General features: G+C 39.3%; 1 protein-coding gene across 1 annotated transcript; it reads left to right on the top strand.

Annotated features, from left to right (window-relative positions):
• Positions 1-7,208: 7,208 nt before the first annotated feature.
• Positions 7,209-10,524, top strand: LOC149194121 (serine/threonine-protein kinase-like protein CR4). The gene has a single exon (XM_089405037.1). The coding sequence runs from the start codon at positions 7,735-7,737 to the stop codon at positions 10,333-10,335; it is 2,601 nt and encodes an 866-aa protein (XP_089261163.1). The 5' UTR covers positions 7,209-7,734; the 3' UTR covers positions 10,336-10,524.
• The last annotated feature ends 4,098 nt before the right edge of the window (positions 10,525-14,622 follow it).

Raw genomic sequence — 14,622 nt, 5'->3', positions numbered from 1 at the left:
AGAGGTTGATGCTGGGTCGGAACCACTGGTTGTAACTCCTCCTGGATCTTTTCTTGTTTATCAATAAAAACTATTTGAGTTCTCCTCCATGCTTTTGTATCATTGATGCTTGTTACATTTGTATGGTTAACTTAAATCTGATCCTAAGTTGTTTATGAATATAAATCCATGTCTTTGTATAGTGCTCTTCTTATGTGATCTTACAGGTACTTTGTGAAGCTGGGCATGCAAGGGAGCAGGTAGCAGGAGACTGTCAAAGAAGAGAGAGATTGTATCAAAGGATTAGCGCAAGACACAGGTTGGTTCTTTCTATTCCTCTCTATCTATAATTCATAAAGGAAATACAAAAGTAGTTTTTCTCTGTTTGTTTCTAAGGCAACTGTCACACCTTAGTGGGATAGAGCAGTTCTAAATAAAGTCTTTTCCCTGTAACAGGGACTCTACACACCACTGCCTATTCCAAGTAGACCGTGGGACTCAGTCAGCTTGGACTTTGTCTTGGGCCTGCCAAGAACACAACGAGGGTATGATTCCATTATGGTGGTAGTGGACCGGTTCTAAAAAATGGCATATTTCATCCCTTGCAGGAAAAGGAGTGATGCCACTCACGTAGCACCCTTGTTTTTCACTGAAGTTGTCAGACTGCATGGCTTGCCCAAGTCCATTGTTTCCGATAGGGATGTGAAATTCACAGGGTATTTCTGGCGCACCTTGTGGAAAAAGCTGGACACACAGTTGAATTTCAGCTCCACTTATCACCCACAGACCGATGGGCAGACAGAGGTGGTAAACAGGAGCTTGGGAAACCTACTATGGAGCTTAGTTGGAGAAAATTCATGGATGTGGGATCGTGTACTTGCCCAAGTGGAATTTGCTTACAATGATTCACCGAATTGAAGCATGGGAAATAGTCCTTTTCAGATCTTGTATGGAATGCATCCTCGCGGAGTGCATGAGTTATGAGATCTGGGACAGTTGGAAAGAAGGAGTGCTGACGGGGAAGATTTCACAAGAGAAATTAATGACCTACATGAGCAGGTAAAGTCAAAGTTACAGGACAACAGTCAGAGGTATAAACAACAGGCAGATTTGAAACGACGGGAGGTACAATTTAATGTAGGGGACCAAGTCCTAGCACATTTGCACAGAGAAAGGTTCCCTAAGGGTGAATACAATAAATTGAAATTTAAGAAAATTGGACCTTGCAAAATTTTACGTAAATTTTCTGCAAATGCCTATGAATTGCAACTGCCTCCAGGAATAGGCATATCACCTATCTTTAACGTGGCAGATCTATTTCCATACACTGCCAGTCCTGAAGACGACAGTTCGGCACGGCCAAATCGGGATACCTAGAAAGGAAGTAGTTCTTGGATGAGGCAAATGCCTTCGCTCAGCCCCTTGAGATCGAGAGAATCCTCGATACACAGGTGGCCAGGCGGACTCGAAGAAAAGAGTACCTACAGTACCTTGTCAAGTGGAAGAACCATCCCATTGAGGACAGTTCATGGCTTGACGCAGGACAGATACAGCATGCAGGGTATTTAGTCGAGGAGCTCATGGACCGGAGCCATGAATTTTTATTACCTCGGGAGCCTGATGCAGGAGCATCCAACTAGGGGAGATCAAGGCTGGAGTATTTGTCTCAACAGACTAGAAAGGTTCACAGCTAGTTTTCTAAGTCTCATTTAATTCTTTTAGTTAATAGCATTTAGGATGTTGTGGCAAGTTTAAGGCTGTCTCAGCCTACTGTTTTTATTTTCATTACATTTTCTTTTAAATTTACTATTGTAGGTTAATTTTAGAATCTAGATAAAAAGAAATGAATAGTTATCATGAATAACCATATGTAACTGCTTACAGTTTTAAGTAACTGTACAATAATCCTTTAAAAAAATAAAAAATAAAAAACTGTAACGATTCCATCATAGCTAAAAAGAATAGAAACATACAAGCTTTTTTGAAGAGAGAATCTGAATCCATTTCCATTGCAACAGCAGATTAATTTCTTCCTAATTAAGAAATGAGTGTGTTCCATAATAACCACAGAGAAATAGCAGTTTAGTTTTTCTTAACAACCACCGAGAAAGTCAAATTTAATGAAACAACAGAGGGCCTTATGGAAGAATCAACCACAGATACGAGGGTGAAATAACCAGAGAAGGAATCAAATACAGTTACAACCAACATCTACAGTTCCTGAGTATACAAAGAACCCGGCAAAGACTACAGTCACACATCGACGAAGGGTTTCATAGAACCAATAAACACTGTCACAACAAGGATACCGCATACATCTACAGGTACCAGAATATATAAATATATATTCTTTTTCCTTTCAAAATCTTTGCATAGACATATACACAGAAGTATCAAAGATATTACAGTCCAAGTTAAGGACGAGATTGTAAAATGTAAAGACCAAACGGCGAGACCGTGGTTCAAAACCCCAACTAATAACTTAAATAACGTTCAGACATAAGTTACAAAATTCTTTAAGGCCCAAAGGCATTCAGACATAAAGCCAGTAACAGAGAGGCCGAAGCCCTCGACCACAGACCAGAGACAACCAACAGGCAGCAAGAGTGCCGAGACAAGAAAACAAACAAAGCAACATGGAATGACCCTACCCGTTCCAACGTGTGGGCAACAGGACCCGAGACCAGCAACCAGGACGGCTCAACGTCCACCTGCAACCACCAAGAGCCAACCATCAGCAAACAGAAGTTACATTCCGAAACTGAAGCAGAAAGATAGGGGTAAGGGTTTACAGAGTTGGAACTTACCAGAGGAGCCGAGCTCGCGCAGGAGAAGGAGAGCTTTCGACCAGGTCACAACCACCAGAGTGGACCCTGCTCACAAGGAGCGAAAACCCTCAGTACTAATAGAAAATCAGAGCAGTGTCGTGAATCAAAGATAGAGGGCTTACCTGTGCAAACTTGTCGAGCAGAAGCTGAGCGCTGGGTCACCCCGCGACCGTGGCCTGAAACAATTGACAAATTGACAGTTATACAGTGAAACAATTGCACAGAAAATCGAAAGCTTCAACAGAACTATAACCACAAGCACAATCTTAAAATCAAAGCGACCATGAAGTGAAATAGCGCCCACAGAGCCATCAAAGAGGTAGCCAACGCCACCATCTGAACGGAGAAAGCAACTTGCAGAACCCTGAGACTTGGCATCCACAGAGCTGAGCTTCAAAACCCCTGAGAGAACCAGCAAACAGAGGACTGCAACCAGAGCTAACACATAACCAGAACCCTCGGCTACAAGAGCGGGATTCGTGACCAAGGTGTGCAGACAGAGAGCCATCAAACCCTCACCAACTGCAAAACGAAACCAGAGCAACAAACCCTCTCGGCAGAACAGAGAAATGTTGGGCACAGTGACCAAATGAGGGATTAGGGTTTTTTGGGAGTGTAGTGTAAAGGCGGGAGAGCAGAGCCCGAGGTCGGGACAGGTGTCCCCCTCACAATTAAGAGCTGGTACCAAACAATTAATCACACAATAACGCAAATCAACCGCCAGATATTATCACAAATCACACGTTTAATAATTGACGGAGTACAATAGGACTGGTCCCATCAAAGTTCATCTTCTCCAATTCTAGAGTTTTGAGACTATTTTTCCTACTTAAAATTCAACATTCACACATGGATCCAATTAGTTGATTGTATTTAAAAAAACAATTATAAAATTTACTTCAATATAAGTTTTAGTGTATGAAAACTATATAAACACATGGTCTTAAAATAGAATATATCAAGATCTTAAAAGATGAAAGTCATATCTAAGAAGTGTTTAGATAGTACAAATGCTTTGCATAATTGAACCTTTCACTTTCATAATGATAATTGTATAAGACAAAGTTGTGTAGCCTACACTTTCCACCTACATTTCACTTCAAAGATAAAAGAGATAAAATATTAAATTATACCAACTTCACCCTCCACCCTATCTTCGTAACAATGAGGGTTTAATAAGGAGGGTGAGAGGCCAATTAGTGCAAACTTCAGCCCCAATACCTCCACCAATAGAGGTGAGGGACTAAGCTATTATAATACGGATGCCATAAATTTAAAAGGTTTATAGAGAATGGAGCCCGCTACTTACTAGGAGGTTGATCTAAAGCAAGGCCATAAAGGATGTCAAGATCTTAAAAGGTGTGTCATAAATTTAAGAACTTAAAAGGTGGGTCATAAATTTAAGAACTGTGTTGTATTTGGATTCTCTAAATACTACAATTTTATTTTCTATTTTCACTTTTATGATAATGAACGTGGAAAATAAAGTTGTGTATATTGGAATGAATAATTCTTATTTTCCTTATGTGTGATACTTATTATATGATGAGGAGATTGTTGTTATTGTATTGGTTATTATGAGGTAGATTTTGTTTTTATGTTATTAGTTTAATTTTTAAGTTTAAAAGGTTATTATATTTGGTTGGATATAAGTGATTTTTTTTTTTAAGTTCTTGATTTTTATTTTAGTGTAGGGTGAGATATCTTTTTAACGATTGTTAGTGTATTAAGTGTATTTATCTTTAGTCAAAATTTTATGTATTTATATCGGTATAATTATTTGTTAAATAAATCATTTAAGATACATTTTTATTTATAGAAGTCATATCTACTCTCTAATTTCTTTACTTATATGGTATTACAACCCTCACTCTCTTAGGAGATGGGTCCTTTATGTGATGTGCAAGTTTTAGATTGTTAATCTTATATAAGTCTAAGATTAGAGTAGGAAAGTGAATTGTGATTGTGTATTCTTAAGGGCGATGATTGATGAAGCTTTGATTTAATGGAGATTCAGATAAATAGTCCTTACCAAGGAGCGTTGGAATGGGTAATTCCTACTTGTGCTATGTATGATACTTGATGACAAGATAAGGGTGATTGATGAAGCTTTTACTTAATGGAGATTGAGGTAAATAGGCGTTACCAGGGAGTGTTGGAATGGGTATTTCCTACTTGTGCTATGTATGATACTTGATGATAAGAGAAGCCTGGGATTTCTTATTATATTGGTCAATGTGAGGTAAAGTTTGATGTTACATAAATAACTTTCTTCTAACATTTAAGAACTTAGTATATATAGTTGGATATGAGAGATTTCCTCTTAACTAGTTGACTCCAATTTCGTTGACTCCTATTTTTTTTTTGTGTTTCACATATTCTCCTATTTCTTTGTGTGTTTCACATATTCTCTTAAGAGCTTGTTAGTGTGCTAACACAAAGGGCATATCTTAAGCCAAAGGTTTGTGTATTTATAAGTGTATAGACGTTTGTTGAACATAGAGACCCCTCTAGCTCAATAAAAAAAATATAAAACACAAAATTAATAATTATAATTATAATTAATAATTAAACCAACCTAGATTCATCTTAACTCGAGATCTACCAAACATTGTGAAGTATCAAATCTCTTGAGATGCAATTCTCTTTTACAATGAAAACAAATTTGATCTCTCTGGCCCTTCCTTGATCCACAAGATGAATCTACCCTAATTAAATAAATCACTCAATATTAAAACCATGTTTACTTTCCCATTTCTCTACATTGTAGACTTCACTAGCAACCTTTTAAAAACTACTTACCATATGGAAATTTAAAACTATCTACCATATGAAAATTTCACTACTTACTATGTAAAATTTTAGAACTATTTAGTACAACGATGTGTGGTTTGACGGAAAGTCACATGGGCTATGCCCAGGTTGACCGAAGTTCAAATCTCATTGAGTACATTGACTTGTTGTGGTGGCGGCTAGAGGGGCAGATTCCCCTTTCCCCTTTCCCGTTGAGGTTTGATCCTGGGTTTCCCCGTTGAGGTTTGATCCTGGGTCTCCCTTAGCTTTGAGGTTTGATCCTAGGTCTCCCTTAGATTAGGCCAGGCAGTTACTGATTCACCATGTTGTAAAAAAAAATAAAAATTTAGAACTATTTAGCATGTGAAATTTTCACTAATGCCAAGATGGTTGAGATGGTGATGTTACATTTTAAAACTATTTACCATGTGAAATTTGCTCTAATGCCAAGATAGTTGAGATTGTGATGTCCATGTTGGATTTGATGATGCAAACTCAATTTCCATTATTTTGAGATAAATGTAAAATTTGTATGGCTAATAATGTTTACCTAGTAAAAGTAGTATAATGTTTAGTGATCTAATTGTTTTAAGTTTTGAAAATTTCATTGTATTTGAATATGCAATTTTTGGCATTGTATTTTTTGTTATTTAAATTACATTTTTAAATGCATAAACAAAATTTTAGTGTACAATTCCAACCTTTCAATAAAAAATTAACCATAAAATATTCTCCAAATAAATACTAATACAACATAATATTTACTCACCTCTCTTATTACTCTTTAATTTACAAACCTCTACTATTACTCTATAATTAAAGAAAAAATAAAAAGTAAGTGGTACAAACTTTATTCTCTACCATTATTCTTTTTAGGAGTAGTTTATGGAGGATACAAATTTGCCCAATATGATTTTTGTTAAAATGTAAAAATTTTGAGAAATCTTGGTTGTAACTATCAAACTTTAAAATTTTAGGTGCCCACAGAGTTTTTGATGGTGCTTAATCTATTTCCACAAAAAACAATTAAACACTCTTATAATTAATTTTTTTTAGAAAAAAAAAATTAAGTGAAAAATATTTTTTTAAACTAATTTATAACCTCAATAAACAACTCCTTACTCTTAATTAGGAAAAATAAAAATACATGGTACAAACTTCATCCTTATATTATATTTACGCAGAATAAAAAGCCAAAGTGTACAAACTTCACCTTCTATCAAGAAAAATAAAAATAAATGGTACAAACTTCATCCTTATATTATGTTTACAAGGAATAAAAAGCCAAAGTGTACAAACTTCATCCTTATATTATATTTACAAAGAATAAAAAGCCAAAGTGTACAAACTTCACCTTCCATCCCACCCTACCTCCATGATGAGGGTGAGGGTCGGGGAGAAGCTACGAAAATATGAATGGTCACAACAAATTTAATAAGTTTGTTATCTAAGGACAACCTTTTAGGTGCTCCATGTAACAGAATCAATACTCCGAAACTTTGACTAGCGTGAAGCCGCCTCCGAGAGTTACATTCTCCGGAAGGAATTCCGTGTTTTGAGGTGCAATGTCCACTCACAAGAATTATTATATAAAATCCAACCCGTGATTTCAAATTCGAGCAAAAACGCAAATACCTTTTGAATTGGATTTTTGCCCGTTCGTTCAATAGTTCTGATGGAAGGAAGGTTGTTTGGGTAACCAGGTTGAATGAGTGCTTCGGTCCAATGCGATTATCGAGGAGGTGAGGTGTGGTGGTTCCAGATCCATGCTGCATTCAATTACCACCTAATTCCCTTCTGGCTACTCACCTACCCATCACATTGGAATTCTGTATCAGTTGAGAGAAAAGGGGACACCATTAATGCGAGCATTGAAGGCATTGCAGGAGGTCATTAATTACGACTACTTTCAGCTTCATGTATGGTTATGGTTTTATGGTTTGTGTTTATGCCCGTTGCACCAGCGGTGGTGCCAAGCAGGGCACAGGTCAGGTCAAGTCAGGGTAAGGCACAGGGCACAGGGCAAGAGGCAAGGGGCATTTTCTTGAATATCATAATGCTGAGGACAGTATAGGGTTAATGGCGTCCACAGAGAGCGAGAAGTTGAGATCTGCGTTTTTTTAGCTTTTGGGTAATGGCGAGGAACAAGAATTGTGAGAATGGGGTGCAGGTGCAGCTTGTGGTTATGGTTTTTGTTATGGTTTGTGGGTTTCAGATCGAGGTGGGGTTGGCAATGGGGTCTATGGCTTCTTTGGCGGCTTCTTATGGAGAAAATGGACCGGCTCTGTGTGGTGTGAGTGCCGACGGATCCGAACTCGTGACCTGCTTCGGAAGCGATGCGGCCAGTGTTTATGGAGCTCCACTGCGAATTGGGTTCCGGGGTTTGACGGCCGGAGATGGGTTTGTTTGTGGGCTGGAGACCTCGTCAGGGCAGCCCTACTGTTGGGGCAATAATATTTATGTGCAGATGGGCGTGCCGCCGGCAATGGCGTCTTCGAATACGAGCTATGTTGAGATTTCGGCGGGGGATAATCATCTGTGCGCGCTGAGGCGGCGGCGCTGGGGTGTGGATTGTTGGGGTTATAACATGACGGGATCGTATTTGGAGGGTGCTCGGCTTGAATCTATTACAGCGGGTGCGCTTTTTAACTGTGGGTTGTTTGCAGAAAATCGGACAGCGGTTTGCTGGGGCGATGAGACGGGTAGCGGAGTTATTGGCGGTATTCCGAGAGGTGTCCGGTTTAGGGTCATTGCGGCCGGAGGGTATCATGTTTGTGGGATTGATGCGGAAAAACCAGGTCGGACGGTTTGTTGGGGGGTTGATAAATCTATCCGTGCGCCGAATATTGCCTTGGGAGCTTTGGTGGGTGGGAAATTTCATACCTGTGGGATCGCTGTGAGTGATCGGAGGGTCTGGTGTTGGGGACTGGTGCTGCCTGGGTTTAAACCTGCGCCGAAGAATCTCGAGTTTTTTGCTGTGGCGGCTGGGGATTATTTTACTTGCGGTGTCTCGGTTCGTGGGTTGCAGACGGTTTGTTGGGGATCGAATTACCCTACGAATTTACCACTGGCGGTCGCGCCCGGAATTTGTAAAACCCGGCAGTGTGAGGAGGGGACTTACGAATATTCGTCATCGTCTCCGGCGTATAAGAGTATTTGCCAGCGGTCGTTAAAGGTCTGTGTGCCTTGTAGCCATGAGTGTCCTGCCGGGATGTATCAGTCTTTGGCTTGTAGTCCGGCGGGTGATCGGCAATGCAGCTACAATTGCTCGGCCTGCGCCGGATCCGCCCCCTGCTCGGAGGCTTGCAGGGTGGATACATCGGCGCTCCCTGCCAAGAAACGTTCGTCGATTCGGACTCCGATAATTATTGCAGAGATGGCCATGGGGATCATCGTTGTGAGCATTCTCGTATGCGTCGCAGTCATCTGGGTTCGCTTCAAGCTCAAGGCCGACCCGTCCGAATCCATGACAGCGACGTGCAAGAGCAAGTCTACGTCAGTGGCAACGACGGCATCCAAGTGTCCAAAAAGCAGCAGCGAGATCAAGATCCGCCGCGCGCAGGTGTTCAGCTACGAGGAGCTCGAGAAAGCAACGGGCGGGTTCCAGAAAGACACCGAGGTTGGCCGCGGGAGCTACTCTTGTGTTTTCAAAGGGGTGCTCTCTGACGGCCGTGTCGTTGCTGTGAAGCGCGCGATCGTGGCTACGGATGTGCAGAAAGACTCCAAGGAATTTCACCGTGAAGTTGACTTGTTGTCACGATTGAATCACGCACACCTGCTGAATCTGCTGGGGTACTGCGAGGAAAATGAGGAACGGTTGCTGGTCTACGAGTTCATGGCCGACGGTACCCTGCATGAGCACCTGCATGGGAAATCGAAGAAGAAATTGGATTGGGTCAGGCGGGTAACGATCGCTGTTCAAGCTGCCCGGGGGCTCGAATACCTGCACGGTTACGCTTGCCCGCCGGTTATTCACCGTGATATAAAGTCGTCCAATATTTTGATCGACCAGGAGCGGAATGCCCGGGTGGCGGATTTCGGGCTATCGTTGCTCGGTCCCGCAGACAGCGATTCACCATTGTCGGAGCTTCCTGCAGGCACACTTGGCTACTTGGACCCCGAATATTACCGCCTCCATTACCTGACCACGAAAAGCGATGTCTATAGCTTCGGGGTTCTCCTATTGGAGATCCTAAGCGGGCGCAAGGCCATCGATCTGCAATACGAGGAGGGCAACGTAGTCGAGTGGGCGGTGCCGCTAATCAAAGCCAATGACATCTCGGCCATCCTAGATCCCACATTGGAACCGCCCCTGAACTATGAGGCTCTGTACAAAATAGCCCGCGTGGCCTGCCGGTGCGTCAGAATGCGTGGCAAGGAGCGCCCCTCCATGGACAAAGTGACAACGGAGCTCGAACGAGCACTGGCGTTGCTCATGGGGACGCCCTGCGACGACCAGCCGATTCTTCCAACCGAAGTTGTTTTGGGCAGCAGCCGATTGCATAGAAGGTCTTCGGGATCTCATGATTCGGAGCTCCGTGCGCCTTCGTGGATCACGTTTCCCAGCGTTGCTTCTTCTCAGAGGAGAAAGTCATCTGTCTCCGAAGAAAACAAGAACGATCACATGTGCCTGCGTTGCCTAGAGGGCGGGGAGAGGAAACCGGAGAACGAAAAGGCACCCGAGATTGGCCCGGCTTCTCCTCAGCAGGAGCTCTACCTGCAGAGCAATTTCTGATTTATTTCTAAATTCCAGTCTGTAATGTAATCTATGGTGGCAATTGGCTAAAGCTTTTTTTTTCGTTCTCCTGGCCAAAACTATGGTACTTAATATTCCATTTTTCATGGCAGGCTGAATTCCAACTAACAACAATTTGGGTTTTTGGTGTATGAAATTGAAATGAATATTTGAATTTTAGTTCATGTACTCCATATCTATTGATTTATTTGTGAGTTTAGGCTGGTCTGATGTGGATAGTTGATAGTTTTGAATTGATTTTCCTGGTCTATCACAACTTATTATTGGAGGCCACATTTACCAGTAAGTGTGGATTATCACAACTTATTGTTGGAGGCCATGGTTACCAGTAAGTGTGGATTAGGCTTATGTGATGTGGATAGTGAATAGCTTTGAATTGATTTTATTACATCTATCACAAATTATTATTCCAGTAGAAGTTTCCAGTCAGCAAATATGGCTCATTATCAGCAAGTATGGCTTATCACCAAGTGTTCATCTTCTAAACAAAGATGAGATGATGAAGTTAATGGAAACTGGGGAAAGTTGAATGTTTTTTCGTTAATATGGTGTGTTTTTTAGTTAATAAATGTGGGTCATAGTGAGATGATGAAGTTAATGGAAACTGGGAAAGTTGAATGTTTTTTTTGTTAATGTGGGTCATAGTGAGCAAGTGTGGCTCATCAACAATAACTATCACCAATAACTCATTATCAATAACCAATTATCAGGGCAAAGATAAAACCAATAACTCATCATCAAGACAAAGATGAGACGGTGAACTTGATTCTTGATGAGATGATGAACTTGAATTTTTTTATTTATTAATGTGGTGTGTTTCTTTTGCTAGAAGTTTCTACCCAGCAAATGTGACACATTATCAACAAATGTGGCTCCACGTCATCAAGACAAGAAATGTGACACATTATCAACCAATGTGGCTACACATCATCAAGACAAAGATGAGATGATTGAACTTTATAGGCACTGGGAAAGTTGAATGTCTTTTTATTAATGGGGTATGTTTCTGGTTGTTGGGGATGATGAGTCCAGAAGAATTCCAGAGAGTCGGCTTGAAATTGTTAGGAATAGCCATCTGGAATTTGGAATTTTATAGTAATTTGATATTGTTCTTTACGTAAAACCCAAGTCAGTGCACGTTCATTAAATCTATATTTGTCAACGCTGCAGCTTTTAGAACCAGGTGTAATCGTGGTCCCCTCTACAGCTTTGGGTTGGTCCCTCTACAGCTTGAAATTTGTCATGCAGCGATAGCGATCTGGAATTTGAAATATTATAGTGATTTTGACATTGTGCCTGCCTGTGACGTAAAATCCAAGTCTGTGCACTGAGTGCACGTTCATTAAATCTATATTTGTCCATACCAACCCGTTCTAACTTTAGAACCAGGTCCAATCGTGGTCCCTCTACAGCTTGGGTTGTGTCACTTCCTTGATTTGGGCATAATTTGGTCCCTACAACTTTAGTTCTTTGCAATTCAGATTCTTTAAAGAGGTTACACATCTTTGAACAGCAGCAGAGTCAGTTATCAAAATGGCTTTGGTGGCAGCGTTAGTTATTGTCCCAAGAACCATACAAATTCCTTGGCTCGGATTTAGTCTTAGGTGTAATTTTGGCACCCCACAATTTAGGTTTCTTACACTTCAGGTTTCTTAAATAGCTGATGCATCTTTGAATCGCAACAGCCACGGATAAAAATGGATTGGGACTCTAAAATTAACATAAAAATATGTAAGACATGGATTTACATTCAGCATGCTTATTTCTTAAAATTAAGACAGCTCCTGGATTTACACTAATCGTAGATGTGTTAAAATTATGACAACGTTCAAGGAGTATGGTTAGCATCTTTAACAACTCTAGTATTTATGTTTAACAACTTTAGTAACAAAATTATGAGTGACTTTCAAGGAATATGGCATCATATTACATTGGTTGTTATTTTATCATTTATGCACATCATTTCCATTAAAATTATTAAATTCTTTATGGACACCACTCCACAAATTCCACTTAAAATTATCGCTACTATATAGATATACATTTCACCATGTTATATTGGTTGTTATCATCATTTTATGGACATCACTTCACTGCAATATCTGTTTTTTCCACACGTTTTTTTCGCTTATTAGGTTTCCAATAATTTCCACGGTAATACTTCATTTTTTTTCGCTTTTAAGTTGGATCTGGGATACATGAATTTTTCGGCCTTTTTCCCTCGCTGATAAGCATTAGTTTCCCTTCTAATACATGTTTTTTTCACACATTTTCACTTGAAAAGTGTAAATTAGATTTAGAACTCATACCACTTTCTAGTAATATGGCAGCATGCTACATTTGTACTTCATTACCACTCTATGGACATCACCCCAATGCAATATATGATTTCACTTTGATACCACTTTCAAGAAATATGGCACCATGCTTAATGTCACTTATAAGGTATATATCCATTTTAAAATTGATACCGTTCTCAAGAGATATGGTCTATTTTTTCCAATGTATTTTGTATATGTGAATTTTGAAATTAAAATTGATAGTGCTCTTAAGAAATATTATTTTTTCAATCACCTCGCATAAATAATATTAATAATATCAACCTCTGCGGATCTCATTTTAGTATTTTTTCATATTAAAATTTATTTATATATATATATATATATATATTTTTTTTCTTTCTTTTTGAAATCAGACATACATATATATTTGCATTTACTTTGCACACATACATATATTTGCATTTACCATGCAGACTTCATTATATTATCAATAGACATCTCTTTTTTTTATGCTTTGGTTAGATATCTCTTTTTTTTATGCTTTGGTTCATAAACACTCTGGTCAGTGAGTGGTCGCTATGTCCACGGGAAAATCTGGGCTAATCGCCCCTCTGCCTAATAGCAAGACCTAACCCCAAGGGCTTCGGGTAAAATCGACCCTGTAACCTGATGACGAGGTGCAGTTTTTTAACCAATTGAGCTAACCCTTGGCGCTATTATCAATAGACATCTTATTATAGTATTTTTTGAAATTTAAATATATATTGTCATTTTTTTTCTCCAATGTATATATTAGTCATTCAAATTAAAATATATATTGTATTTTTTTTTCCTCCAATGTATATGATGATGATGATGATGGTTAATGTCCACTAAGACCAAACTTTGGTCTATCAGACCTAAATAAAACGAACTATTTAGTTTGATTTAAGGTTTTATTCTTATGCTCAAAAAGTTTGGAGAGAAGCTTCACAAGCTTACTTTAATTTTGACATTGAAGAAGGCTAGGAAGGTCAGTGTTGCAACAAAGATTATGAAACTGAGATCTAATGTATTTGTACGCGGAACACTCTAAGAGGAAGTGATTTTCATCCTCGATGTTCATATTCTCACAGAGATGGTAGATCCTTTCCATCCATAGTGTTTTAGGGACCACCCAACGACCCGTTTCACTATGGAGCTCATGAGAGTTCGTTTTAATCTTGGCTATATTAATTTTCTTCTTTGCGCTAGTTAAAACCGAGAGATATTTTTGATCTTCTAAGGTGGGGTTGATGACTTCCTTATAATATCTTAATTTTCTTTTAGCTGCTAAATCTTTCTCACACCACATTTTATTTTTTGAACTTAGAAGTAACAATTTTTTTGATGTATTGACTTTGTGCTTGTACAACAGAAGCCTAGTCATAGCTAGGCTCTCGATAGGGGAAATACCCACTTCTATAAGGAGAATAAGATAGGGTGTATTGTTTTTAATTTTGAGGTTATATGTTATAAAGCGCTTCTAGATGCTGCAACCCCAAACCTCACATCCATATAAGATAACAAGAGTGACTAAAGTTTCAAAGAGGAACTTCTTTTTTATCACACATTACGAGGTTTTTCGTTTTACAATTATTTGCAAGACCAAAATAAGCTTTCCACCCTCCATTAATCTTTTTCTCAATGCTATAGTTCCAATTGAACTTGTGATGAATATCAATTCCTAGGTACTTGTAGGAAGATACTTCTTCCAAGTTATTATTGTCATACATAAAATTAGCGTAAGTGTCATTCTTGGATTTGATAATCATAACTTTTGTTTTGTCAGTGTTAACAGTCATACCCATGTTAGAGCAGAAATCTTTAAGAATTATAAGTTGCTTATCAAGATCAAATGGGAACCTTGCGAGAAGAACAATATTGTCAACATAGAGAAGGATGATGACTATCTTAGCTAAGATCGTGCTAGCACATCCTTCTTCCTCTAAACAACCTTCTAGCT

Source organism: Pinus tabuliformis, chromosome 2_2 (genome assembly GCF_031772625.1).
Source record: "Pinus tabuliformis cultivar Carrire ecotype Pingquan chromosome 2_2, CPIR1, whole genome shotgun sequence".
NCBI classification, from domain to species: Eukaryota; Viridiplantae; Streptophyta; class Pinopsida; order Pinales; family Pinaceae; genus Pinus; species Pinus tabuliformis.
The sequence above is the reverse complement of the archived record's forward strand: the minus strand, read 5'-3'. Positions and strand labels throughout refer to the sequence as shown.